This window comes from Lepidochelys kempii, chromosome 7, assembly GCF_965140285.1.
Source record: "Lepidochelys kempii isolate rLepKem1 chromosome 7, rLepKem1.hap1, whole genome shotgun sequence".
Lineage (NCBI taxonomy): Eukaryota > Metazoa > Chordata > Testudines > Cheloniidae > Lepidochelys > Lepidochelys kempii.
The window spans coordinates 58,985,466-59,011,348 of record NC_136386.1 but is presented as its reverse complement, the minus strand read 5'-3'; the positions used below and the strand labels follow the sequence as shown (position 1 = coordinate 59,011,348).

At 47.9% G+C, this 25,883-nt stretch overlaps 2 protein-coding genes across 9 annotated transcripts in view; one reads left to right on the top strand and one right to left on the bottom strand.

Annotated features, from left to right (window-relative positions):
* The window catches only part of WDFY4 (WDFY family member 4), a 239,735-nt gene that overhangs the window by 53,965 nt on the left and 159,887 nt on the right, over positions 1-25,883 (bottom strand). For 6 of the 7 annotated variants that reach the window (XM_073353061.2, XM_073353064.2, XM_073353060.2 and 3 more), the window contains 7 exons: positions 25,115-25,235; positions 23,173-23,258; positions 21,975-22,037; positions 6,865-6,907; positions 4,941-5,060; positions 3,842-3,959; positions 1,140-1,249 (listed from right to left, as the gene is read on the bottom strand). In XM_073353061.2, the coding sequence (XP_073209162.2) occupies positions 1,140-1,249; positions 3,842-3,959; positions 4,941-5,060; positions 6,865-6,907; positions 21,975-22,037; positions 23,173-23,258; positions 25,115-25,235 (661 nt within the window). The remainder of the gene's footprint in view (positions 1-1,139; positions 1,250-3,841; positions 3,960-4,940; positions 5,061-6,864; positions 6,908-21,974; positions 22,038-23,172; positions 23,259-25,114; positions 25,236-25,883) is intronic. The other variant, XM_073353068.2, reaches the window with a different exon arrangement.
* On the top strand, positions 11,597-18,129 carry LRRC18 (leucine rich repeat containing 18). 2 transcript variants are annotated; one of them, XM_073354894.2, is made up of 3 exons: positions 11,597-11,894; positions 13,904-14,040; positions 17,060-18,129. In XM_073354894.2, the coding sequence occupies exon 3, from the start codon at positions 17,160-17,162 to the stop codon at positions 17,928-17,930; it is 771 nt and encodes a 256-aa protein (XP_073210995.1). In that variant the 5' UTR covers positions 11,597-11,894; positions 13,904-14,040; positions 17,060-17,159; the 3' UTR covers positions 17,931-18,129. The 2 variants fall into 2 exon arrangements, with proteins under 2 accessions (XP_073210995.1, XP_073210996.1); XM_073354895.2 differs by lacking the exon at positions 13,904-14,040.

Below are 25,883 nucleotides of genomic sequence, written 5' to 3'. Positions count from 1 at the left end.
CAGAGATTTGTTTCAGCAACAGCATGTAGTAGCCCTGCCAGCAGGAGGTGCTACAGTTAGATTGCAGTGACCAGAGGTGATCGGGTCTCAGTTTGAAACATTGCCATTTGAAGGCACAGCTGCAAATTACGACAACACAATTGTGAGGGGCAGGGTTTGAAAAACAGGTGTGCAAAGCTAGACTATTTGCTATAGACATTGCTGCAAGTCCTGGCTGAACCAATCGTGTAGCTCAGGCTGTTCAAGTCTGCTGCTCTCCTGACTGTACCCGAGAGTTGGCAGTCCCTAAGCTGCTACAGGACCAGGTATATGTGGGGGAAAGACAATACCAGCTCTGATTCACATGCATCAGTGCAAGACGAGAGGAACGAGGCATCTGGTGGAACCAGTCAGTGGTTTAACCGGACTCACCTCAACGCAAAATTTTGGGTGCTTATCTAGATCTCGGATGCTTTTGGAGTCATCTACCAATCACACATGAATGCAGCCACACAGACAGGTGGCTTGTTATGGATAAAAAGCATCCCGGTGAGCAGGAGCAGCATTTGGAGTTTACAACAGCGCTAAGTGCTCCACAGTCATTGATGACTGCAGCTAACATATGGTTTGCAGAGTGCCGTGGAAGAGCATTGCCTCAGGTGGTTCGCAAGCCCATCACCCACCGCTGGGAACAACCGATTTCATGGGGCTTATTGCTTAATTAACACAGCACATTATTTACATTAGCTCATTGAAAGAAAAAACAAAACAAAGCAGAGCTGCAGCAAAGCAACTGGAGAGGGATGCGGCCAGCCCTCCTTCACCACACAACAGTCCCTGCAGTGCAGACGTATCCCTAAGGCCCCAAGGGGCATAACAGGTGCACTGGGATGGGTGTGTAAGGCCCATAAGGGTGTGTAAGGGTGTGATGGATAATCTAGCCTCCCCCCTCCTATGACTGGACTCTCTGTTAGAATGTAATATATACACACGGCTCTGATCCTGCTCCCATTGAGGCTTTGCCAGTGAGCTCAGCGGGAACAGGATGGGGCCTCCGCCAATCCCAGACTTTGCCTGTGACATAAGAACGAACGGGCAGCTCATTAGCCAGTGGCTGGAATCAGCTATCGTTTTCTACGTAGCATAGAAGGTCCTTTTACCTGAAGAGAGCAGAAGGTCTGCGTAAATGGCTCCATTCGGACCAAGTACGACGCTACTATGATGGCCGAAGAGTAGTGGGTGCAATAGTGACATTGGGCTGACGGGTCTCCTGTAAATTAGAGGTGATTGGGTCTCAGTTTGAAACATTGCCATTTGAAGGCACAGCTGCAAATTACCACAACACAATTGTGGGGGGCAGGATTTGAAAAACAGGTGTGCAAAGATCCATGTGCAAGGGCATGCCCGATAGGATGTGTGCTCACACAACCAGGCAGGTACACTGCAACCTGGCTACATGTGCTGCCAGTGATGAGCTGCCAAAATCTTAACAACCGATTCCCTCCTCACCCCACGAGGGGGTCGTGGCCTGTCCCCGCCACTCCTGCCCCGCCCCTGCCCCCTGGGACTCCGGCCCCATCCAACCCCCCGCATTCCTTGACGCCCCCTCCCCAGACCCTTGCCCCATCCACCCCCCTCCCCTGTCCCCTGACTGCCCCCAGAACCAGGCAGGAGGGTCTCGTGGGCCACCGAGGTGGGTGCCCACCCCGTCCCTAAGAGCCAGAGGGGCCTGCCGGGGGGCGAGGCGGGGAGTCCCGGCGGTGCTTACCTGGGGCAGCTCCTGGGAAGCATCCAGCAGGTCCCTCTGACTCCTAAGGGTGGGGTAGCTTAGCTAGGCAGGGAGCAGAGGGAGCGACCGCTCCCCCCACTGATCACATCAAAAGTGGTGCCTTAGGCACCGACTCCGTGGGTGCTCCGAAGCTGGAGCACCCATGGGGAAAATTTGGTGGGCGCAGAGCCCCCAACGGCAGCTCCCTGCCCCGCACCCGGCCCCAGCTCACCTCCGCTCCACCTCCTCCCCTGAACACACCGCCCCGCTCTGCTTCTCCGCCCCCCTTCCCCGTGGCTTCCTGCGAATCAGCTGTTTGCGCAGGAAGCCTGGTAGAGCTGAGAAGCAGGCGGTGGCTTGGCGCTCAGGCCCAGGGAGGCGGAGGCGAGCTGGGGCAGGGAGCGGGTCCCCTGCGCCCTCCCCCGCCCCCCCGGGTTACCTGCTGCGGTGCGAGCAGCCCTCTTCGTGCTCCGCCCACCCCAGCTCACCTCCGCTCCGCCTCCACCTCCTTGGGGCTGAGTGCAAAGCTGCTGCCTGCTTCTCAGCCCTCCCTGGCTTCCTGCGCGAACAGCTGATTCACGGGAAGCCAGGGGGGCGGAGAAGCAGAGAGGGGCGGTGCGTTCAGGGGAGGAGGTGAAGGCGGAGCGGAGGTGAGCTGGGGCCGGGCGCGGAGCTGCCGGTGGGTGCTCTGCACCCACCAAATTTTCCCCGTGGGTGCCACTTTTCCACAGGACAACCGGTTCTAAAAGGCTTCTGAATTTAACAACCGGTTCCAGCAAACCAGTGCAAACTGGCTCCAGCTCACCACTGTGCGTACCCCCTTTACATGTGATTGCACACACCTTGAATGTAATACCAGAGGGAAGCACAGGCCCTAAAGGGTCTATGTACCTCACCCCATGCCCCTTGATGTCTCTGGGGTCCTTAGTTGCTATTTTGTTGCATTTGCAAGAGGGTTACCTCCACAGTGATCAGCTACGTGGCCACATAAGGACGGGATGGAGTCCCATGTAATCCCTATGGCCTGGCAGATGATGCAGATACCACGGTGACAGGTGCCTTAACATTAGTGGAGCTAGATCCCGAATGCCCTCCTCCTTCCATGCCATCCTGCCTGCTCCTGCTCCATCCCCCCAGTGCTTAAAGTATGCCAGGTCAAAAGGGGCACAGACCCGGCACACTTAATATAAAATGTCTACCTCTGAGCCAGGTCCCTGGGGGGGCGCACATTTCAGCCCTGCCTCTCGGGGCACAAGCAGCCAGCCAGGGCTGCTGCAGGAAGCAATTCCCCCCTACCCCCAGGGGCCAAAGATATTCTTGGGGGTGAGGGGGTAAGAACCTAGCAGCTAGGGGGTTCCTTCCCCCTCCCTCCCCTCCCTTCCTGTGAGGCCTTTACCCTTCCCTTTCCCCCTCCATCCCTGCCTGGGAGGGGGAGAGGGAACCTTGCTTAGGCCCGCCCAGCCTGAGAGGGGGCTGAAGAACCCCAGGAGCTGCAGGGGGAGCAGCGATGAGGCTGGAAAGGGCAGAACGGTTGGGGAGGTGGGGGGAAGAGTTGCTGTGGGATGGGGGACAGGCAGAGATGACATTGTTTTCATTTTAGTAGAAAATGACAGACCCTCCTCCCAGCGTACAGACCTTTTTCAGCCCGTTTTAAGCCCTGCACCCCCACCCCCATTCTCTCCCACATCACTCTGTCCCCCAGCAAAGCCCCACTCCCCAGGGGCCAAATTGCCTCACTTCCCCCAATCCCCCACTGCAGCTATCAGACAGGATGCCTGCAAGGACCCTCACTGGGCAAGTGGCCTCTGCTGCTAAGCCCCCGGCCCAATACTGGTCTCTGGCCTGAGGATGGGGATGGGACTTAGCAGTGCAGGACACATCGGGATGGGGGACGGGATGGGGGACAGGATGGGAGTCACTCTTCATAGCAGGCACGTCCCAGGAACCCAAGGCCCTCTCTCATCTGACTCTGCCCAAGCCCTGAAAATCAACTGGTCCTCCTGCAGGAGACATCTCCCTAGGAATTAACCTAGCGCCCAAGGGGTTCAGTGGGAGCTGGATTTGTGCCTCCCGTGATTCTCCGAAAGCACTCACCTTCGCTCTTCTCCACCTCATGGTAGCGCTGGATAAATTTGCGTTTCCTTTCCAGTGTCTGAGCTCCCATGGGCTTGGAAAGGTCTCGGAACGTCTGGGGGCTAGCAAGGTTCAGCATCTGCAAGGCAAACGTCGGGGGGGGGCGGGCGGGGGAGCAGCTGAACTCTCCTAGAATCCCACTGACCAGGCTCAGCTCCGTGACCTGCCTAGCTGTGGTGGCTCAGGTGTGTCAGCCACACCCACAGCCAGGGGAATTCACTGAGCTCGGTGCTCACCCCTTCAAACCCGGTGTGATGCCCTTGCCAGCATGGAACGCCTCCCCATTACTCTGTGGGAACTACGTTAACCTTGTGCAGGGAGTCAGTATGGCCACGGCAAACTGGGAGATGCATCACAGCTAAGCCTTGGGCAGGTATAAGCTGGTAGAAATGACACCCGCAGTTCCTGGGGAAAGGGGATGAGCTCTGCCTTCAGAATCACCCCTTTGCTGGTTGGTTCATGGAGTGACTCCAGCATATAGTGCAGAAACCACAGCATATCTGCCTTTCTGGGCAGAGGTTCAATGCTACCAACATCCCCCTCCCAAGGGAGAGGGAAGGATCCTTGGAAGCAGAGGGCGTGTGCCTCCGAGAGCTCAGTGTGTGCAAGGAGCCTCCCACCCAGAGGGTACATTCACACTGCAATCAGGACAGCACACGTAGGCATACATGAGCTAGCTTGGACTGAGCTAGCTCGCAATACATAGCTATGGAGCCGTGATGACACAGGCCAGCTGCCCAGGTCTGTAGGGTCCCAGACGATTGCTGTGTAGATGTACCCAGACTGGCACAGCCTGCATGAAGGGACAAGTGGCAGTACTTGCTCTCAGGGGAGCACAGGGCCTGCTCCCTCCATAGCCCTTTGGAGGGGCAAGAAGCAGAAGGGGTCACAGTCCTGGCCCTGTTCTGAGCCCACTCTCTGGCACAGTCCAGCCCTGGCTCGAGACCTCAGGAGTGGGTTCTAGAACTAGGCCCACCCCAGCGTTCACGTCAGTGAAGAACGCTTTGCATGGCTTCTACTGCAGAAAGTACAGAAAAGCTACTAAGCATGAAGAGCTCACCTGGGAGTGGTAATCAGCCAGGATCCAGGGGAACACAGGGTACTGCATGTAGTCATTGTATGTGCGCCCGGCCAGCGTGTTCAGGTACATCAGGTAGTCAAAGTTACTGATCTCTCTCTTCTGCCATATCAGGGAACAATCATCACAAACCCCTCCTGTGAAGCTGCTCTTGGCTCCATGTTAATCAGTAAGAGCCAACCCGGCGCAGGCTAAACACAACTCATTAGCACAGCCAGTTGGGACATGGGAATGTTTTTATTGGTAAGTTAAAAATTTCTATTTTCTCCAAAATTTTTCTTCACAAAGCTTTTGGGTTTTTGGTGAAAAGCAGCAACAGAAAAAATTGGTGTATGGGTTTTCAATGGAAACATGAAAATTGCCTTCAAAATTGGGCATTTCCAGCATAAATTTCCATTTGGACAAAAAAGCCAGTTTTCATTTAAATGTTTTGAAGAAAAAATAGTTATCAGGTCTACTCGCTACCCATAGCCACTGCATGATTTTTGGTCTTTCAATTTATTGTGAATGGTGCCAGAGTGACTGTCCTGGCAAGTGAAGTCCCCTTACTAATTCACAAAACAAATACAGCCTGGAAATTGACAAGGCAAATTTCCCACACATTGTCCCCTTGTCCCAGTGTGCACAGGGCAAAGTGCCTTGAATCTGACCTGGAGAGATCTCCTCTCTGGGTGAGAGGGGAGTTCATTCTTCTTGTACACCCAGATCTCTGTGCTGAAACACCAGCAAGGGTGCCAATTGTAATGGTAGCTCTTGTGATGATGATTATTAATATTTATGTTGTGTTAGCACCTAGGGGGCTCAATCTGGGATCAAGGGCATGTGCTTTGCTAGGTGCTGTGCGCACACACACACAATCACTGGACATCTGTGCTCCAGAAACTGGATTGAACCCACCAGCTCATTTCACATGCATTAAAAAGAGCTCTCAGCTGGTAACAATGCTCAGATGGTAGCAATGCCCATTGGCCTGGATTCTGAGCCATCAGAGACGGCAGCTGCTTTTAAACTTTGGAAGCATTCTCAGAACTCCAAGGAGCCCCTGTTCAGCTGGGCCACAGTGTTATAAATGCTATAATCAATCAGCAACCTCTATTCAAATCAGCACAAGCCTACATGAGCCTGCTACTATTTTATAATAATCAGTTCACCAAAATGTTAAATAAGTTTTCTCATTAGATCTTCTTCAGACTATGTAATTTGCATACTGGCTGAAACCACTAAATGCTCTAGTGGTATATGTATGTAATAGGCTACTGTATTGCTTTCATATGGTTTGATGGAGAGCCAAACACACACAACTGTTTTATTTTTATCCATGTGCAGGAGAATCCTGGCCAACATCCTGCAGAGCCAAATGTGAGATAGCCCATGGATTTCTACACTGTCTTCTATGGCCATCAAGATCTTTATCAGAGGCATGTAGCCACTGGAAGCTACAGTCCAGGTACTCAGCTGGTATAGGACAATGTCACTCCAGTGAAATCAATGGAGCTTTGCTGATTTACACCTGCTGCAGATCTCCTTCTACACATCCCCTCATCTTGACTAGAGTGGCCATCTTAGGCATCACTGCAGCAAAGAACTAATGCCCGAGGTCCATCTAGCCTGGTGTGCTGTCTCCAACAGTGGCCAGCAATAGCTGCTTCAGAGGAAGGTGCAAAGAACCCTGCAATAACCCAGTGTGGGCTAATCTGCACTCCATGAAGGGTCTCACCCCAATCCCAATAGTGAGAGCTTGACTCTAAACCCTGCAGGATGAGGTTTGTCTTTTTAGCAGTATTGTTGGGGTTCCTGGTACACTGCAGTAGGGCAGAGAGAGTTGGTCCATCCTTTTCTTTCCTCAGCTAGGTACTGACATGGTTTTATTAATCAGAGAGTTAGCCAGAGATCTGTCTACATTTACCTGCCACTTCTGGAGCATTGTCTTTTCCCCTCCCGTGTTCTTCCTGCATGAAACAAAGTTTTTATTGTCACCTTCAAAACCACTGGAGAATGATTAACAAATTACATTAATATTCCAATCCCTCCCCCGCACCCCAACTTCCTTTGAATAGGCTTTGCTCATTAACAATTTGCTCATTTCCCAATCAATCTTCATATAAATATCTGCTTTCCCACCCTAGCCACTTTGGACCTAGAGCAGTTCTGAAAAAAATGGTTGCCAGGTTTGTATTTTTTTAATAATGGGGAAAGTGTATTTGCCCATCCTTGTCCTCTTCATTCTCATAAATGCTCAGCAACTTTTGTTCAGTTTTTTTTTTCTAAATAGCTCTGAAGAAGTTGGGGAAATTTCAGCCTTAAAGGTGAAAGCATCAAAAGTTCTCAGCAAATTAAAATAAGGTGTAGAATATATTTAAATAGTGGGGTGCTACCAAAACCAAGTATGTTGTTCAGTAGCAGTGCCCTCAAACTTATTACCTTGGGCTGTGCTCTTGTCAAATCCAAAAAGTTAAGTAGGGTAGTGCCTGGTTGGTTCTTGGACGGATGTCACCTGCCAAGGGGCGGCCGTGTGGTACTGCTGATTCAGTTGGGCAGCAGGGGCTTTTTCTTAGGAGCACATTGCCCCAGCATGGTGATCCTCTCAGAAACAGAATTACTAACTCTCCAGAAATAAAATCAGATGTTCTAGCTCAACTCCAGCTATGGGCTTGCAACAGGAATTATTGGGTGAAGTTCTCTGGCCTGTGTTTCATGCGAGAGGTCAGAGTAGATGACCATAATGGTCCCTTCTGGCCATAAAATCAATGATCTAGGAGAAAACCTAGAATTTTCTACTTTCACCATCACTTTTTATTTAATGAATTATCAGGAATAAATCCGTGTAACATGACCCTAATGATTATATAATTAGAACCAAGCAATTTATTTTGTCAAATAATTTATTCACCCCAAAAATACAGCTTTGGGTCAAATTTGTCAAATAGTTTTGCCAAAAGAACAGAACAGAAACATTTTTACATTTACTAAATAAAACATTTTGATTTTTGTTTCAAAATGGGGTTCTGTTAAAAAATAGCAAGATTTAATCCCCCCCAAAAAAGGTAAAAACACTCTAAAAATAAATGAAACATTTTGTTCAGTGTGAAATGAATTTTTCCTTAGACTGAAAAATCAATTATTCACCCAACTCTCTCTCTATCATTATCTTGCTGTATAATTTCTATTGGACAAGCTAATGTCTCAGAATAAGAGTATTATTTTCCCTGTTGCTTAGGCAATATTTTTAGTGCAGATTATGGGTTAATCTCTTTGAACAAACAATAAAATCTAGTACTGATTCTGTGTCATGACCTAAAACTCATACACCTCTTTGTGTAATTCCCCTGCGTGACCAGCCAATCAGGTTAAGTTTATAGCAACCATGCACACAAACAACAAGCGTCATTCACATCTGATACGGGAGGATGGATCTTGGCTCTTTGCCCTAAAGACAAGAGGGTAAATGCTGCTCTCCGTTACATGGTGTAAATCAGGAGGGACTCCACTGACTGCAGTGGGATTACTTTGGATTTTCACCACTGATTCTGAGCAGAATTTGGCCCAGGAATTTAGGAATTCTAAAGTAGCAAATTGGGGTACTATAAACACCTGCCATTTGTCACACAGTTCTTACGTTCCTATGTGTAGGTTTTGCAGAGTTTTGTGCATCGCCTCAGCTAGACTTCTGAAAACCCCATAGCACATTCTGGAAGGGAGGAAAGCCTACTGTATGCTACGAGAGGAGTTAAGGAGCTTGTCTGTGGTCAGGTTATGAGGCTGTAGGGGGATTGGATTAGGGAGCCTGTCACGGAGGGATCAGGTTGGGTTTTAGCTGCTGGCAGGCAAGATTGGATCGACCTGCTTCTCATTGGGGTGGATGAGTTAGCAAGGATGCTCAGGATGCTGGCATTAATCGAGGGTCCATGGTGAACTCATTGGTGGGGAATTCTGAAGGAGTTCTGCAACGTATGAACTTGCTGCACCCCCTCAGTCCTTCAGAGTTTTAAAGAGGCACCTCTGTGGGGGGGGGGAGGGTGGGTTAAAATATAAGATATTGCAATCAACTGGCCAAGTGTACATATATTTATGTGGGTATGCCACTGCCCTCTAATGATGGAAACAGAACTGTTCAGCTGTGTGTCATAGGCTCTATATTCCTAACAGCTAATGGGAATTCTCTGAGGGCCACTTAGACCTCTGCCAGTGCCACACAGTTCTAAGTGGTCTCTGCAGAACTTAAAGAGATTGAAGAGTCAACAATGCTCATGAAGGTATTCAAGGCTAAGTCTAGATATTCCCACCTCAAGCATATCCTGTTGGGATGCAGAGGGCTAGACTCAATAGCCCCTCCCAGTCTCAAAGATTCTGGAATTCTGTGCCAGAACATGACGACTCACAGAGGTCAGAATGTTGGCCACAGGCCTGGGATGGTCAAGACAATTCCTCCCACTTTCCTGACCATCTTTCATCAAACAACGTGCCTCCAGCCAATACCTCCTCAGCTAACACAGCGGAGGCTGAGAATAGATCAGCAGCAGCTACCACACAGCAGTGAGTGCACTTAAAACAAAACCCAGGGCTAGTGCCAAAAAGGAAAAGGGGACAGGAGCTTTATAAACATAAATAGCTGAGGGGTGAGTTTACCTGGATTCAACAGAAGTGTCCATCTACTGTATGCTATTTCCAGGGTGCTGACCACTGTAATATCGGAGCACCATGTATGTGTGCTCACGATGATTTACCTTTGCCTGGGCCATCCATGGAGTGATTAATTAATCCCTGTCCCATGAAGATCAGCCTCTGGCCTCACTCAAGTTACAGCCAGCCAGAGCTCTCTGTGCATTAGCAATGGGTGAAGCTCAAAAGATTTCATCAAAGCTCTGGGGTAAAATTCTGCCCTTATTGAAGTCAATGGCAAAACTCCCATTGATTTCAGTGGGGCCAGGATTTCACTCCTGTTGTTTTTACTCAACTATCTGAAATTCTAAAGTCTGCAAAACAGGGCAGGAATTCTCATAAGCAGCAGCTTCCTTGAGGAATTTCCAGTATTTACCTACTCTGCATTGGGTTGAAAATACTCTATGAACAGACCTTGCCCTGGAGTATCAACAATCCAGCTTCTGCTCCCTGCACCAACCAAGAAGAGCAGAGGTGCAGGGAAATAATTGCTTTCCCTTTAAAGTTAGACAGCTTTTCCTCAAGCCTTAGCGAGGTTCAGTTTAGGTGACACGTGGGCAGTGATGCAAGGTTGCTGTTTGACTGTTCCAGTTTACCTGTCCCTGATATTCTTCTACCACTCCAACGATGGTGGGAAAATATGAAATATGTAAATAATAAGAATTTAGGAGCTTGAACTTTTGTAGCACCTTCCACCCGCGTATCTTATAGTGCTTTATGAACATCAGTCAGTTTAGCCTCCCAACCCTTCCCTGAGCATTAGGGAAATATCAATAGGTGACAAGACTGTGGCTGTATTCCTGAGGTGGATAGTGACTGCTCTGTGCCTCAGTTTACCTCTTCGCAAAATGAGGGTCATGCTATCGACCCACCTCACAAGATTGTGGTGAGGCTTAACTCATTTTGGTCAGACTGTGCTGAGACCCTGGAATGGTACAAAAGTATATCTTATATTTACAGAATGCCTTTGACACCACAGGCCTTTTACAACTTATACAGACATTGGGGTACCTTTTCCACTACTGAAATGTAGCACCCAGCCAGAGTGCAGAGAAGCACAGGCAGTCAAATATATTGGGTACACTGTAACCAGCAGTGAGATGGAAGCAGACTGTTTTCACCAGTGTTGGAACTGGTCACGCACACCAGCATTAACACGAACCCTTTTCATGCTCAGACCATCCTGGGATCTTTAATGACCACAAATGTTTCAAACAGTTCCCTGGTTTTACACCTCAAGTGAAAGACAGCACCTCCGGCAGCCCCTTGCACCACATATTTAAATCAGAGCTATTTCTTTTCCCCAGTGATTTATTGGTTCCACTTTGAAGCCATCATACCCGGCCATGGAAAACACAAGCTTGTTACTCCAGGCGTAGGAGAAGAATTATGGTAAATTCACACGTCATAAAAGGAGAAGATCCACTAGGGAGTCATGGTGGAATGAATAACTCCATTCCGAGGGGATCAGAGGCAGCTGCATACGGACAGCAGCTCATACCAACTACTGAAGCACTGGGGTTACTTTGTGGTCATTCTCTCTGCCATGTCTACTCCCTGCTGTGTCTACTCGCCTAGCTGGGTTGCCATGGATCGACATAGGGGATGATATCGTAAGTGTTGTAAGATCAGAACTACACACAGCAAGCACCTGCACTACAGCAGAGTCTGATGAAATGGCCAAATAACTGAAACCCACAACTAAAGCACCCAGCTAGCAAACAGTTCGATCCACTTCTACTTTCCTAACCCAGTTGTAATGGTCTCCTTCTCTGCATAAATCCAAATCTGATATTTCCAGGACGTGCATGCCGCTGAGTCCTGTCCGGCTCTCGTCTGAACCTGCACGTTGGAACAAAACATTATGCTAATGATCTCCAAGGACCTGGGATTCCAGTTGCTTAGGAACAGAAGTTTCACAGGCTGTGGAAGGAGAGTTGAATAGGGTGACACTGTAGCTGGGTAAGTCCTTCGAACCCCTCCTCCCCCCTGCACGCACACACGATTTCTTGAAAGGTTGCCGTTTAAAAAAAAAAAAAAAGGAAGTCGCACTTTAGAATTTACAGGCCTGCGAAAAGCAAATCTGCCCAGGTTTCCCCTGCACACTGGGGTTTTATTTACAAAACCTGGGAGAAGGACTAATTCACTATTCAGAGAAGACTAGATAGAAGACAACTGCACACTGACAGAGCATGGAAGCTCATTCTGCTGCACAGACAAAGCAGGCAGCTTGCGATGTGTACGCATCTGGAGTAGATGCTTCCTAGGTGCCAGCCGGTAAGATCTCATACAGCTCTATACAGCAGCGTTGCAATTCCAGAGACTTGTTTAGATGAAATATTCTTTACTTTTTTTCTGGGGGGGTGTCAGTGTTTGTGCTGCAGGTTAACAGGGTTGTTCTGAATAGGGTGACCAGACGTCCTGATTTTATAGGGACAGTCCTGATTTTTGGGTCTTTTTCTTCTTTAGGCTCCTATTACCCCCCACCCCCTGTCCCAATTTTTCACACTTGCTGTCTGGTTACCCTACTTCTGAAGAAGTGTGGAAAATTAAGGGAATTTAAAGGGAGCTGCAGTTCCTGCTTGCTAACAGAATCCATTTAATCTAAGCCAGTCCCTGTTAGCAGAAACTGTGTTTAAGAGAGTCAGTGAATTAATCTCTCCTTCATATTACGTTGTAGCCGACAACAAATAAACAGTACACAGGAAAATGAATTCTACTATGATTTGCAATACCTGCCAGCTAGTGCGTGAAGGGCATAATGCAAAACACAAATGGCACCTGGTTTGGCTTTTGATCGTGTATCAATCTCAGGTTGGTCTATAGGCCCAGTCACTCTCGTGTCTGGGCAAAAAGCAAACAAAAGGTGTAGCTCTGAGCCACCAGATTTGTAGAGAATGGGTAGCTCGGTAGCTGATCTCTTGTATTTGGCAAGTCTAAGTTACAGCACATGAAAGAGAAAGGTTTATCCATGGGCTCCCTACCCGTATGGCTATTATTTATGTAGCACTAGCCATGTAATCCAGTTATGGATATGTCCCCTGCCCCAAGGAGATGAACTAAAATCAGCACAGGAAGGGGGATGGGAAGAGACTAGAGAAAATGGAAAGGAAGGAGTCCTTAAAAGTCCTGAAAGATATGTACAGCTGAGTGAGCCTAAGCAGGGTCAAGTGGTAGCTAAGGTCAAAGGCAGCACAGAGAGGCAGGGAGCAGATATGCACCCCGTGGCATTTGTGGGAGATGAAGGAGTCTTGGTGTAGAGGAGGAGTCACTGCTGCAGCCAGAGAAAGCGCATTTATTGAGCGAGCTCCAGAGACCAAGCCAGCACTGGCTCAGGGAGCCTGGTGCGGGAGGAGACTCTGAAGTGGGGAGACCTCTACAAAGTACTGTGTGGGAGGCGACTGGGCAGCGGGGCTGATCCCCAGAGTGTTTTTCTGAGAAAGGGGAGACTGGGGATGGGGCAGCACAGAGAGCATCAGGACCAAGAGAGGATCTGAATTCTCCTGGTGGCTGGGGACAGTTCAGCTCCCACTCACCCATCAGAGGGGTCTAAGCAGCTATGTCATATACCTGGCCCTGCACAGGTGCGTAGGGGCTGGGAAGGAACAAGGAGTCCCCACCCATTACACACCCTGCATGGGAGCCAATCAGTCAGAATCATAGTCCCAGTGCTTCAGGGAACATAAGGTCTTTCCCCTCCCTGCACCACCCCAAAGGAGGCAGGGCCATGGTTCTAACCTACACACACACCTTATGCATCGGGTACATCCTGCACATCACCGTTCTGCATGCAACAACGGGGAGACAGGTTGGACAACCCGGAAGCACAACCCCCCTAGGCAGCACAGCTCTGCACCATCTGCAAACTCAGCCCTGGGCTTTAAAGGCCCAATCTAGCCAGGGAGTATGGATAAAGGGGGCTTTATGGTCAGGAGCTTCGTTGGCAAGTCAGCGCCTCCAGCAGTGCCGCCTTGGCACAGGTTCCACGGTAACTCAGAGGGAGAACACCAAGGGTGGGCAAAGAAAGAAAGTTTGCTAAAAGAAAGGTCTGCTGTGTTCCCGAGTCTTTGTTCGGGTGGCAGGGCATGAGTCTCCAGCCCGAACTCTCCGGCTCCTCCCCGGGAGTGTAATTGTGATATCCAATATTTATAATTAACAGCCACCACAGGCTGGCCCCTGCCATTCCTGAATTTTTAATGTCAATAGCTAAGGAGTTGGAGCCCTTTTATTCAGCTCGAACCAGTCCCAGACGTGGCTAAACAAGCTCTCATTATCTCCAACCGCAGACCTCCCGCTGCTAATTAGTTTACCACCATTGCGGAGAGGAAAGCTTTCCATCCCATTTGAGCTGCCTCCTCACCCCAGAACTTCAGAAGAGCTCTAATGCTCAACCTTGTTGGCGGGCTTGGAAATCACAATTGTTGTAAGTATGAAACCCAACCACTACGTTACTTCAAAGGAAACGTCTCTCAGAGAGATTCCAGACGCTTCCTGGAGCCAGATCCTGTGATGGAGATGCACACGGGGCGGAGGCGCGGGGGGAGGAGAAGAGGATATTGCCTTTTGATTGAAGCAATGATGGGCCATATTTTTCAAGGTGCCTAAAGATGCAGATAGGCACCTAAATACCTTTACAAATCTGAACCAGAGTACAACCCACGTTAACCCAGTGTGTGTCTTTGTCCCCCTCGGAATCACACAATGCAGTTTATGAGTCAGCTGCTTCCTTCCAGCGAATGCAGCTGGTTTTTTAGCTTGAGCAATAGAGGCTTATGCATCCAGCCCCCAAAGGTCCCAAATTCAATCCCTACAAATGACCCAGCCAAGGACATCGATGCACAGGCACCCAGAAGGGTTAAACTGGATTCATTATTCAAATAACAGCCCCAGCCACCTTGCCTTCCTCACTCAGGTTCCCTCTACTATTCCCAAGTCCCCCTCCTAGAGCATCCAGGGTCCTGGTACCACCCCCTCCTAACCTCTCCCCAGGACAGTGCAACTTGGGCCCAGAGCTTGGACTCTGAGGTGTTATGAGTAACACAGGGAAGGATGAGGCCAAAATTCATCCCCTACCGTCAGTGGAGTGGCACTAGGGATGAACATCACTGTGGTTATCCTAATGACAGGTTTCAGAGTAGCAGCCGTGTTAGTCTGTATTCGCAAAAAGAAAAGGAGGACTTGTGGCACCTTAAATTTGTTAGTCTCTAAGGTGCTACAAGTACTCCTTTTCTTTTTGTGGTTATCCTGACATCATCCCTTGTTCCCCTTGGAGATTAGCTCCACCCCCTCCCTCCTGAGAACACCAATACAGACACCTTGATTGCTGGGATATGGGAGACCAGAGTTTAAGTCCCTGCCCTGCCATTGAGTTCCTGTGTGACCTTGGGCAAGTCCCCTAGTCTCTCTGTGCCTCAGTTCCCCATCTGTACAATGGGGATAACAGCCCTGCCTTAGCTCTCAGGGGTGGGTAAAGATCAATGCAGTAAAGACTACCATGGTAGAGAAGCACAATAGATGGATAGAGTGATGGGTGTGTATGGGGCTAGACTGATAAAGGCACTGAAATCTATCTAACAACATTAAAAATAAAAGCGGTCGAAAGATGCATTCAACTCTCAGAAAGATTGAAACCCAGCACTGTTTCCCGAACTTCCCAAAGAGTCTGTCTCACTTCTGAAGGCCTGGCAGGGCGCGGGTGACTGGCACAGATACCCTGCCTTTGCATTATTTTGGGCTACGGCATATAATTGAAAGGAGCCGATATGTCTTATCTCCAGTCTGAGCTCCCCCTTGATGTACTTGCACATGATTAATGAGTAGCCAAAAAGCCTGAAGGGTTTGTAATGAAGCCTTTCTAATGGAGAAGTGTATTGTAGACAAATCCATATTGCTTCCCAAACAATCATTCATCAAAGCCGTGATTTGACTCTTTACAATTAAATGCGGGAGCACCCAGATCAGCTGGAGATTAGCCAGCTGTAACCTGTGCTCCTCTCAGCTCCCCAGCAGCTACAGTCACTGTCACTCCTTGCCAATGAATTCTCCTATTTCTTTTACTGCTGATGCATATTGTTAGTTACCTTTGATAGCCTCACCTACTAATAACACCTCTGCGATTGCAGTGTATTAGCAGCCACCTAGGCCTCCATTCAGCAAAGTCCTGTCCTTTATTATGGGCTAGATTTTCAGAAGCACACCACAACTGGAGGTAGATTGGATGTTCTACCTTAGGGTTTTATACCACCAACCATCACCATAGTATCTGGGTGGAGAGGCCTTTGGAAAATCTGCCCACCAGTGTCACAATCGGTGCAGCCAAAGGTTTCCATTGACTCCAACGGGCATCGGACCAGGCCTTATAAGGGTTTTATAGCCTTTCCTGTTGCCCTTCTGTAGCATCACCTCTCAGCTGATATCAAAACATTTTGAACTGCTAGGACACACTTTCCTGTGCTCCCTAGGGGTACGCTGTACCTGCAGCATCCCTGCTCGGCAGTGCCCTCTCTCTGCACACAGGAAGGGCAGCTGCGGGTGCTGTTTAAGGAACACAGACATTCTTTTCTTTAAAAGTCTCTTTTATGGTCCCAAGGTAACAATTTCATTTTAAAGCATTAGATCAAATTGTGTCTAGATTTATGTTGGCTGTTGCACTGTTATAGTCAATGGAAACGGGAAGGTGTACAAAATAGCGCCGGATTTAGCTCTGTTTCAGAGTAACAGCCGTGTTAGTCTGTATTCGCAAAAAGAAAAGGAGTACTTGTGGCACCTTAGAGACTAACCAATTTATTAGAGCTCTTAGGATTTATATATATTAGGATTTAGCTCTGTTATTATGTTTACTTTGACGACAACTCAAGGCCCCCATTCAGCAAAGCTCTTAAGCATGTGCCTAAAGTACACAAGTGCTTTGCTGAACAGGGGCCTCGGGCCCAATCCTGGTCCCTCTGTCCAGCCTGTGTAACCAGGCTGCACTGAGGCAAGAGGGCGCTGCTATACACCTGCCCTCAAAGGGGTATGGCCAGTTGGTCTCTAAAGCATCTGATCTAATTAATACCCTTTTGGACAATATGTTTTTGTGAGGTGAACAAGTGCCCCCTGGGGGCTGGACTGAGACCCACCCCTTATTTCACGCAGGCCACGAAAGAGCTAATGGGTAGCAATCATTTTTATTCCCTATCAGCACAGGCTGGACTGAAACCAGCACCCTAGTGGTGAAAGGCTCCATAGTCCCTATACTCCATCACTAAAACCCTGGGACACCACAGACCAGTGGTTCAAAACCTCCTCTGCACTGGGTCATGACCCCGACACCTATGTGTGACATTGCTGGGACTCATGCCCCCCAGATGGAGAACTCATGCCCCTAGAGAAATGTTGTGACTCTAAAGAGTCCAGTGGTCATGTGTTAACTTCTAATGAGGTCACTTTTTATTTCGAACCAGGGTTTAACAGCCAGCAACCTCAGAAGATTTCACTTGGGCCCCTCCATCTGAATACTCCTTACTGACATAAACTGACGCACTTCTCTCCCCCAGCAGAAAAATGGCCAAGGGGAAAGCAAAAGGCCCCAAGGGGAAAAAGATCACCTTGAAAGTCGCCAAAAACTCCATCAAGATCACGTTTGATGGAAAACGCCGCCTTGACCTGAGCAAGATGGGCATCACCACCTTCCCCAAGTGCATCCTCAAGCTGGCTGATGTGGACGAGCTAGATCTGAGCAGGAACATGATCAAGAAAATCCCAGACTTCATTGAGAAGTTTCAAAACCTGCGCTGGCTGGATTTGCACAGCAACCAGATCGAGAAGCTGCCAGAGACGATCGGCATGCTCCAGAACCTCTTCTACCTCAACATCTGCAACAACAAGCTGACGACCAGGAGCCTGCCAGTGGAGCTAAGCCAGCTGAAGAACCTGCGCACCCTCAACCTGGGCTTGAACCAGATCGACAACCTCCCCACCACCCTTGGGGCCCTGAAGGAGCTCCAGGACGTGGGCCTCTTTGACAACTATCTAACGACCATCCCCAACAGTGTAGCAAAGCTCCCCAAGCTCAAGAAGATGAATGTGAAGAGGAACCCCTTCCCCCAGCCAACAGAGGAGGAACTGTTAATCGACACCATCAAGCGCATTGAAGCCCTGTACTTGGTGGATGAGAAAGACCTGTGTGGCCCCTGTCTGAAGAAGTGCCAGGAGGAGAGGGACAAGCTGAACAAGCTGAAGAACACGGTGCCCACCTCTCTGAGGAAGCCAAATTTTTCTTCCCTCATGACGCCCAACTCCACGGCAAAGGATAACCAAACAGAGTGGCGGTGAAGAGGCAGCATCCACGGGTCACACGAAGGTGGCAGTGTTACACAGAGTCTGTCCATTCGACTCTTACAGTGTCCAGCCCAAACCAATAAACGGCTCTTCCCCTCACCACAGTTCTCTTCATTTAAGGGTTTGCTTGGTGTTAGGTGGAGAGGACCTGCTGTTTCTCCTAAACCAGTGAATGGGCCCCAAAGCAATAGAAGTGCAGAAAAATAAAGATGAAAGAGCATGCTTGGTTCCTGGCTTTTACTTACTATGAGACACCATGGGCCAGATCCTGATTCCTGTCCCCTCTGCTTTGAGCTGCTTCAACAGAATGAAGCAGGAAGCAGCTGCCTGGGGATTTCTGCAGCGTAATGAAACCTCCAGGTAGCATAAGGCTCCTGCAACCCTTCTTCCCCCATCCACCAGGGCCAAGAAACTGCTCCATCCAGCCTATCACCAACTGCCCTCAGTCCCCTGGAGGGCTGTGACCAGTTGGCATGACTTGGAGAACCTTAGGCCAGACAGGCATAAAGGTTGCTGAAAGTTTCCTTTATGGCCCAGAGCTGTACTGGGCAGAAGGACTGGTCTCCAGGATATGAACCAGTTTCTACTAGTTTTGTACAAGATCATTGTACATAGAGAAACCTTCCTCGCATCTCACTTCTGGAGAGTGCAGGCAAAGCTGGATTCTTTGTAGTCCCACTCCATCTGTCTTCTGGGGGCAGGGACTCTGTAGGGCTGAGGGGAAAGCAGAGTGGACAAGCCTATCATGTGAAAGTGTCACAAATCTTTCTCTTTAGGAACCACATAACTGCCAGTGTGCTCCACAAGACAGCCCCTTGGATCTTCCTGGGGACTTGGGCTGTGGAAATTCTCCCCAATGAATAGCACTTGGACCCAACAGAGATAAACCTCAGACTCTCCTGTTGCCATAGCACATGCCCCAGAGCTGCATCTAAAGGAGAATCTTCACTAGCTGTTAACAGTACAGGGCCTATGATACAGTTTCAATTCTGTCCACCAGCAGTCAGTACCGACACAGACACTAGTCAGGAGTAATTTAGGTGTGAAATGCAATGCATAATGATACACAATTCTGACTCCTTGACTGTAATCAAAGAGCCACATTCTTTGCTCAGACACACAAGCAGGTCCCACGGCCTTTCAGTGCTGGATGCTGCATCCGTGTATCAGGGAGCTGAAATATTTATCACAGACATCACAACTGGCCTCATTTCCCCTCGCACGGCTTCCCCATCCCCCATTCACTTCCAAGCTGTCACAGACTCACCTCCTCCCTAAGGGAGAGGGGCAGGAAATAACTCCCTTCTAGCCCAAAGTGTCTTCTGATCCTTCTTTAAGGTGCATTGTATAGTGCCCATAATCCAGGTCCCTCTCTTGCTCTGGCAATCTCGGGGTGGCTGCAGGTGAATTTACAATCTCACCCCCAGTCCCAATCCTGGTGTCCCCATGGTGTGTTTCTCTCTCTTACTTGCTCTCTCTCTCTCACACACACACACACACTCTCACTCTCTTTCACCTCTGCACAGAAATTAACTTGCATTCTTTGTTGCACCTTCAGGGCATACCCTGCCGACAGCAGGCAGACAGTGACATACAGGTGCATTAGACTAGTAGATTATCAAAGCAGCCAAGCCAAGCTGTCCTTGAACAAGGTGCTGGCTAAGGCCACGGCGACATATGGGAGGTGGCAGAGAGTTAAACATATTTAAATGAAGAATAAAATGGGGTGGGGTGGTGTGGAACTGCTCAGTAGTCTAGTAACAGCCCATTCTGGAGGGAGTAAATTGGGACTCCTGGGTTCTACTCCCAACTCTGGGAGCATTGTCTAGTGGTTAAGAGCACTTGACTGGGAAATGAGGACCCCTGGGCTCTATTCCCAGCTTTCAACTACTTTAATATGTTACATGAAACTGCACCTTCATGCCTCAGTTTCCCCAATTTAAAATGATTATTCCTCTCTCACAGGGTGTCGCAAAGCATAATAATTGATAAAGCCCTGCAAGATTCCCAGGTGGAGAGGGCTGCATGAGTAGCAGGCGATACTGCTATCCGATGTGTGTTCATTACACAAGCATTCAGGGGCAAGGAGGGAGAGTCAGGTCCCACTCCGCAGCTTGGCTGAGACAGCAAGGACTGGGGACGCTGTGGAAGCAGCATGTCTATCCCCTGGGGAGGGAGGACTTTGTGCTCCTCGTGAGGGACCCCACCCTCTGACTCAGGAATGACACCAGCAAAAGTGAAGATACAATGAACGCATGGAGTTCTTTGCCCTCCACTTCCCAGAGCAGAAGAGGCGATTATGTAGGCCACTTACTACAGGGAGGCGTTTCCAGGTAGGAGGATGTTCTCTCTAATCCTCCGCTTAAGCATGTGGCGTCTGGTGTCTCCCAGCACACACTACAGTGTGGCCCAGAGAGAGCTGTGCCAGCCCTCCCCAAGCTTCTAGCCCTGCTCCTCAGAGGGGACAATGTAGGCGAGGTCCTCTCCCCTCAAGGGGATAACATTCCAGCCAGATCCCCATGGAGACTAAAAACCCTTTGTGCTTAGCTGTGCTTCCAAGATTCAGAACAGGCAGCATCAGGCTCCTTAAAGCTCAGCAAAGATAAGGCCTAACACAAGTTATACCTTTCTCGCCTACCAGTGAGCCCAACTCCAGCCCAAAGGTCATGAAGACAGGATCCAGGAGGGCTCGGAAAATTACTGATCGATGAGTGCTAGGTAAACATAGGATAAATCTATCCCTATGGCACCAGACCTTGGGCTGTTTCACTCTGTCTAGAGATATCAGTCGCCTAGTACTGCGGAATGTGCTGCTCCACACTGAATCTAGGATCTTTTTTGGCTTTCCCAGAGACACAGATGACTCCCAGCAGAGCTCAGCCTGGGCCAGGACTGGTGGTACTTGTCTTAAGCTGCCTTCTCACTCTGGAGTGTCAGCTTTCAAGTCCCAAAAAGTAACTCTGTAACTGTAAACCTAAAACCAATGATCTGAGAGTAACCAATGGAGACACCTATGTGAGCCTGACAAGGACCAGGGACGACTGCTCAGAGAGGCACAACCTACCCCATTCATCTGATGATGCTCATGCCCCATGGTGATCATTTACATCTCAACACTGTTAACTATTTGGGACCCCCCCACACACACACAACGTAAGAGTTGTTCTCCCGGCTCTGCACAAGCTTCCTGTTCCCTTCCAGGAACAGCTTAAGCCATTTGCTATGCCTACAAAGCTCTGTGGGGTCTGGGGCCCAGTGACCTGCATTAGAACCTGGGTGGAGGAAGTAATGGAAGTGGCTCTTCCTGAGAGATTTCCAGCCCAAACAATCTGGTGGGTTAAGAGAAGCATCCAAACTTCTGAGTGTTTATCCGAACCAAAAGGAGCTGCCAACCCATGGGAGGGTCACCCAGGGATACTGAAGATGCAAATTAGGAGCGTAAGGAAGTATTCCTTGGGCATCCAGCTCAAGAGAAGTTCTGGGTACACAGGTTTTCGGGATCAGCACAGAATACTCACCCAGTCACATCACCCTGTGCTTGGAAATAAACCCACTTGGCAAGGGGCAGCACATTGGGATCTCTACTGTGAAGCTATTATAGTTGGTTCTGCAGCATCACTGTGCGTGAGGCACATCTGTCACTGTCTGCTCTAACTGCCCACTAAAGAGGCCATTATGCAGCAGCAGCATTATGGATTAGCTCTCTAACCTCACGTCATTGACTGTCTGTTCCCTGTTCTTCCCCACACTAACCATCCACATAAGAGTTTACCAATAAAGTCATATTAAGAAGATAATCATTATTAATTAACTATGGATAACAGCTACTTAATGCATCCCTCATGCCTTTGTAATGAAGATATTTTACAGCCAAATGCTTTGGGGAGATTTTGGGATGCCTTTGAACACTCAAAATAGGTTTTAAAGGGAACAAAAATGTTGATTTATAGTGTCCTTTGTTAAAGTAGAACTTATTTCTAAAATTACATTTATTGAAGACAAATATCGGAACGATTGGGAATGATTCCGGCTTATTACCTTATATTCAGGGACTCTTCAGTTATTCCTTTTGCCTTCAAAACAGGCTGCAATGAACAAAATCTAAACAGAGATGAGAAAATAAATCAACATGGTCTTTAAACTGGTTATTATTACCTGTAATAATCACTGAGGTTTAATCCCCAAGGATGCCAAAGCACTTTACAAACTGAGGCCCCTTACATTCAGGACAGCACTTCAAGTCAATGGGACATCTGCTGTGTTTAAAGTTAACTAGGCACTTACATGCTGTCCTGGATAGGGATGGACTTCAGCTTAAGAGCTTCCTGAATCGGAGCCTTGAACTGATATTCAGTCAACAAAGATAAGAAGCACTTCATCCATCACTAAAATGCAGCTGCTTCTGGGGTAGAATCTAGCTGCCGGTTAATTGCCAATGGATATAGTATGCAGCATTTTAGGGCAGGTTTCCCTATCTAACTGAAACAACAAGGTGAATTTAAATAGGAAAAATGGTTCCAAACCTGCAGTTGTTACTTAGGCAAGGTTCCACTGGGGCCTATCCATAGATTTTAAGGCCAGAAGGGATCATTTTGATCAGCTAGATTAAATGATCATAATGATCAATCTAGGCCACAGAATTTCACTTGGGAATTTCTGCATCATGAGCATTTTGCCTTGGTAAGGACAGCCAAATTATACCTAATGATATTACCAGAGCTGCAGTTTTTCCAGACCATCATGGTTAAATTAATGTGGCTGATATAAAAGCAATGTGCAAATCATCCACTTTGTACTCTAATGTCAGCAAAGGAAAACGCCACCAGGACAAGGCAGCTATAAAAGAAAAGCCTTCACTCCTAGACAAAAACGTCACTGTTTAAAAAGTCATGTCAGCTCCATTTATGCCAAAGATTTAAAGTAAAGGCCAGAGAACCAAACTCAGCTTAAGTACCTAATGCTACTTCAAATATTATAAGTAAGAGAGAAAAATCATAATTAATGCTCCAAAAAAATTACAACTCTGCAAGGGGAAAGTGACATTGGCCGGGAGGAATGATGTTTTTCTTGCTTACATGGAACCATCCAAAGACCCAGGAGCTGCAATTTTAGAGTGAACCCTTAGGGTTGTTGTTCGGGAGACACATGTGAATGGGGGGGAATGATGCCACAAGTGTAACACAATACCGGCTGCTGTGACCTCGGTGCTAACGTGCCAGACTTAAGCAGTAATTACCTCTTGAAAGCTTTATTCCTATCGCTGTCATGGAAGACGAGAAACTTGGAATAGCCATTTTTGAAGAATATTTCCAAAGCGATCTCCTGTAAGGATAAACCATTTGTACCGTGAAGACCCCTGATGCAAGGGCTGAGCAAAGCAGAGAGAAACGTATCATTTGCCCAATTTTACAGGGTTTTCAGCACTAAGGGCCAATTTTTGTAATGAGCTCTGTGTGGGTGGGATCACGGGGGACGACTTTCACAATATTCTCAGTCCAATATGCAAGATCCAATGGACTGGACAGAGTTCAAGAGGCAAATGCAAACTTCAAACCTTTGGCCCATCGACTAGTTAAAACAGGTCTTTTACCAAGAAAGTTCACCCCTTCCTAAACTCTGAATCAAGCTCAAAGGAAAACCTTTGAGACATCTCCAAACTGGGTGGATATTATGCTATTCTTTAGTGAAGCTTTAAGTGATTAAAGTTGCCTTGCCCCCCTTCCCCTGAAAATATTGACAATTTGTTTATAAACCTATTATTTATACTGGGCCAAATCAATTTGTTTTTTCCCACTTGCTCTACTAAATGCATTAATATTATTTATTATCTCCACTGCAATAGCACCTACGAGCCCACTGTGCAAGGTGCTGTACACACACAGAACAGACAGCCCCTGCCCCCAAGTGCTTACAATCTAAGTATAAGATAAGAGGCAATAGGAAAGCAGTGATTGTAATAAACAACTCACAAATGCTCTATGGCAAGTTAAGAGTCTGATTCTGAAAGGACTTCTGGTGGGATTCTCATTGCAAGATCAAGGCTAAAAGAGACTAAACAGAATGGGCAACCTTGATGTATTTCTACTAAAGGCAAAGGAGTTGCAGCCATAATGACTAGAGCCAGTGATTTTTTTTTTTTTTTTGGTGAATAGTAAATTTATTCAAAAATGCATGGGGTGGGGAGCACTAAAAGTATTCCTATATTCGGGTTGTATCTGGCTAGTAGTTTTATCTGAAAAAAAAAAATCAGTGATGTCAAAATAAAACATTTTGACATTCTGAAACAGAATGCGGTTCTGCTGAGAAACGTAGCTAACTGAAAGAAATAGGTGAAAAACACTCAAAAAAAAGTAAATGAAAAGTGTGTGGGGGGAATCCATTTTGGGTCACACAAAATGATTCGTTCTACTTCAATTATTTTTGCATTTTTTCATTTTGACAAAAAAGAAACCCCAAAACCCTGAAACAATTCAGTTTCAGTTTAGACCAAACCAATTTTTTTTTTCATATTTTTTGAGTTGTCCCCCAAACGGAAAAACCCATTATTCACTCAGCTCTAGTAGCGGTTCAGATTCACTGTCTGAAAACTTATCCCGCAAGAGTAGGAACAACTGAGATCTGTGTTTTCCTTCCTTGTGTGTCTATGGGAGCTGAGCACTATGGAAAATGGGTCCACTTGCTTAGGAGCTTAAATCAGGATTTAATGGACTGATTTAAGGCACCCATTTTTGAAAATCTTGACCTGAATTATAAGCAACACGTCTCCATAGCAATTCTTCCCTGGTAATACTGATTCAGTTCCTGAGGAGTCATACACTGGAATAACAGGGCTAACACTTTGGCTAGCAGGGACAGAAGTTTCCAACATCCACTGCTAGCAAAGCAGAGATGGGGACAAGAACAGTACTGTAGGGGCGGAGCAAGTCCAATCCTGAGGCGTTATAATGCAAATAGTTTCTGGCAGAGGCCATGGGGGGATATGGGGGTCACATGGCCCCCCAGATATGCTGTTTGGCTTGCACTGAGCATGCCCAGTAACTCTGCTGAAGCCAGCTGCCCTCACTCCACCCCCCAGCCACCCTCACTATTAGCAGGTAGGGTTCAGCTCTGATTCCTGGTCATATTTTAGCACTTTTCTTGCAGCTGTTTCCCAAACAACATGGCATATTGACACCTACCTGTAGAAGAAAGCGCATCAGATGTATCTCTTTAATGTCACTGTATGCGTAACGGGAACATGCCTGATCTCCCATGCCCTGCTCTTTGTGGCATAAGCTGAAAATAAATGGATCGGTGATGCTGAAAGAGGTAAAAACAGAAATGTGTTTGAGATGGACAAGGACAAGCAAGGCCTTTGCAACAAACATGCTGGATGTGGGGGAAGCCTCAGGCATAACCCTATATACAGCCAGCACCATGTAGTCTAGGAGCATCCTCCATCCATGCACAAATGGCTTTATGTACGTTTCTACAGAGCCTGGTATCCTAGGAGGTCTGTGATGTCAGCCAGAGCATGGAAGGTTTCGAGCACCCTGAAGGCAATTTCATACTGGATCCTGAAACAAAGAGGGAGCTAGTGGAGCATGAAGGTGCATCTGGTGTGATCATGCTTTTTGGGACATGCAAGTGGACAGCAGCAGCATTCTGTGCACGCTGTCTGAAAAGCAGTTACACACAAAAAGTCCGCCGAGAAAGGATTTGCAGTAGTCGAGGTGGGAGGAGATGGAGGTCTGGATGAAGCAGAGCCATGGCCAGGGGATGTTGTTGACCACAAAGGGCTCCACTGTGATATCTTTACCCCCATTTGGTAGTACCTTACTTCTCAGATAGTCCCATTGACTTGAAAGGGTCTTCACATACTACTCAGTGTGATAACAGGTACAATAATCAGGTCCAAAATGATCACGCCCTTTAAAAGAAATCCAGTGAAAGCATGAGACGGTGTTT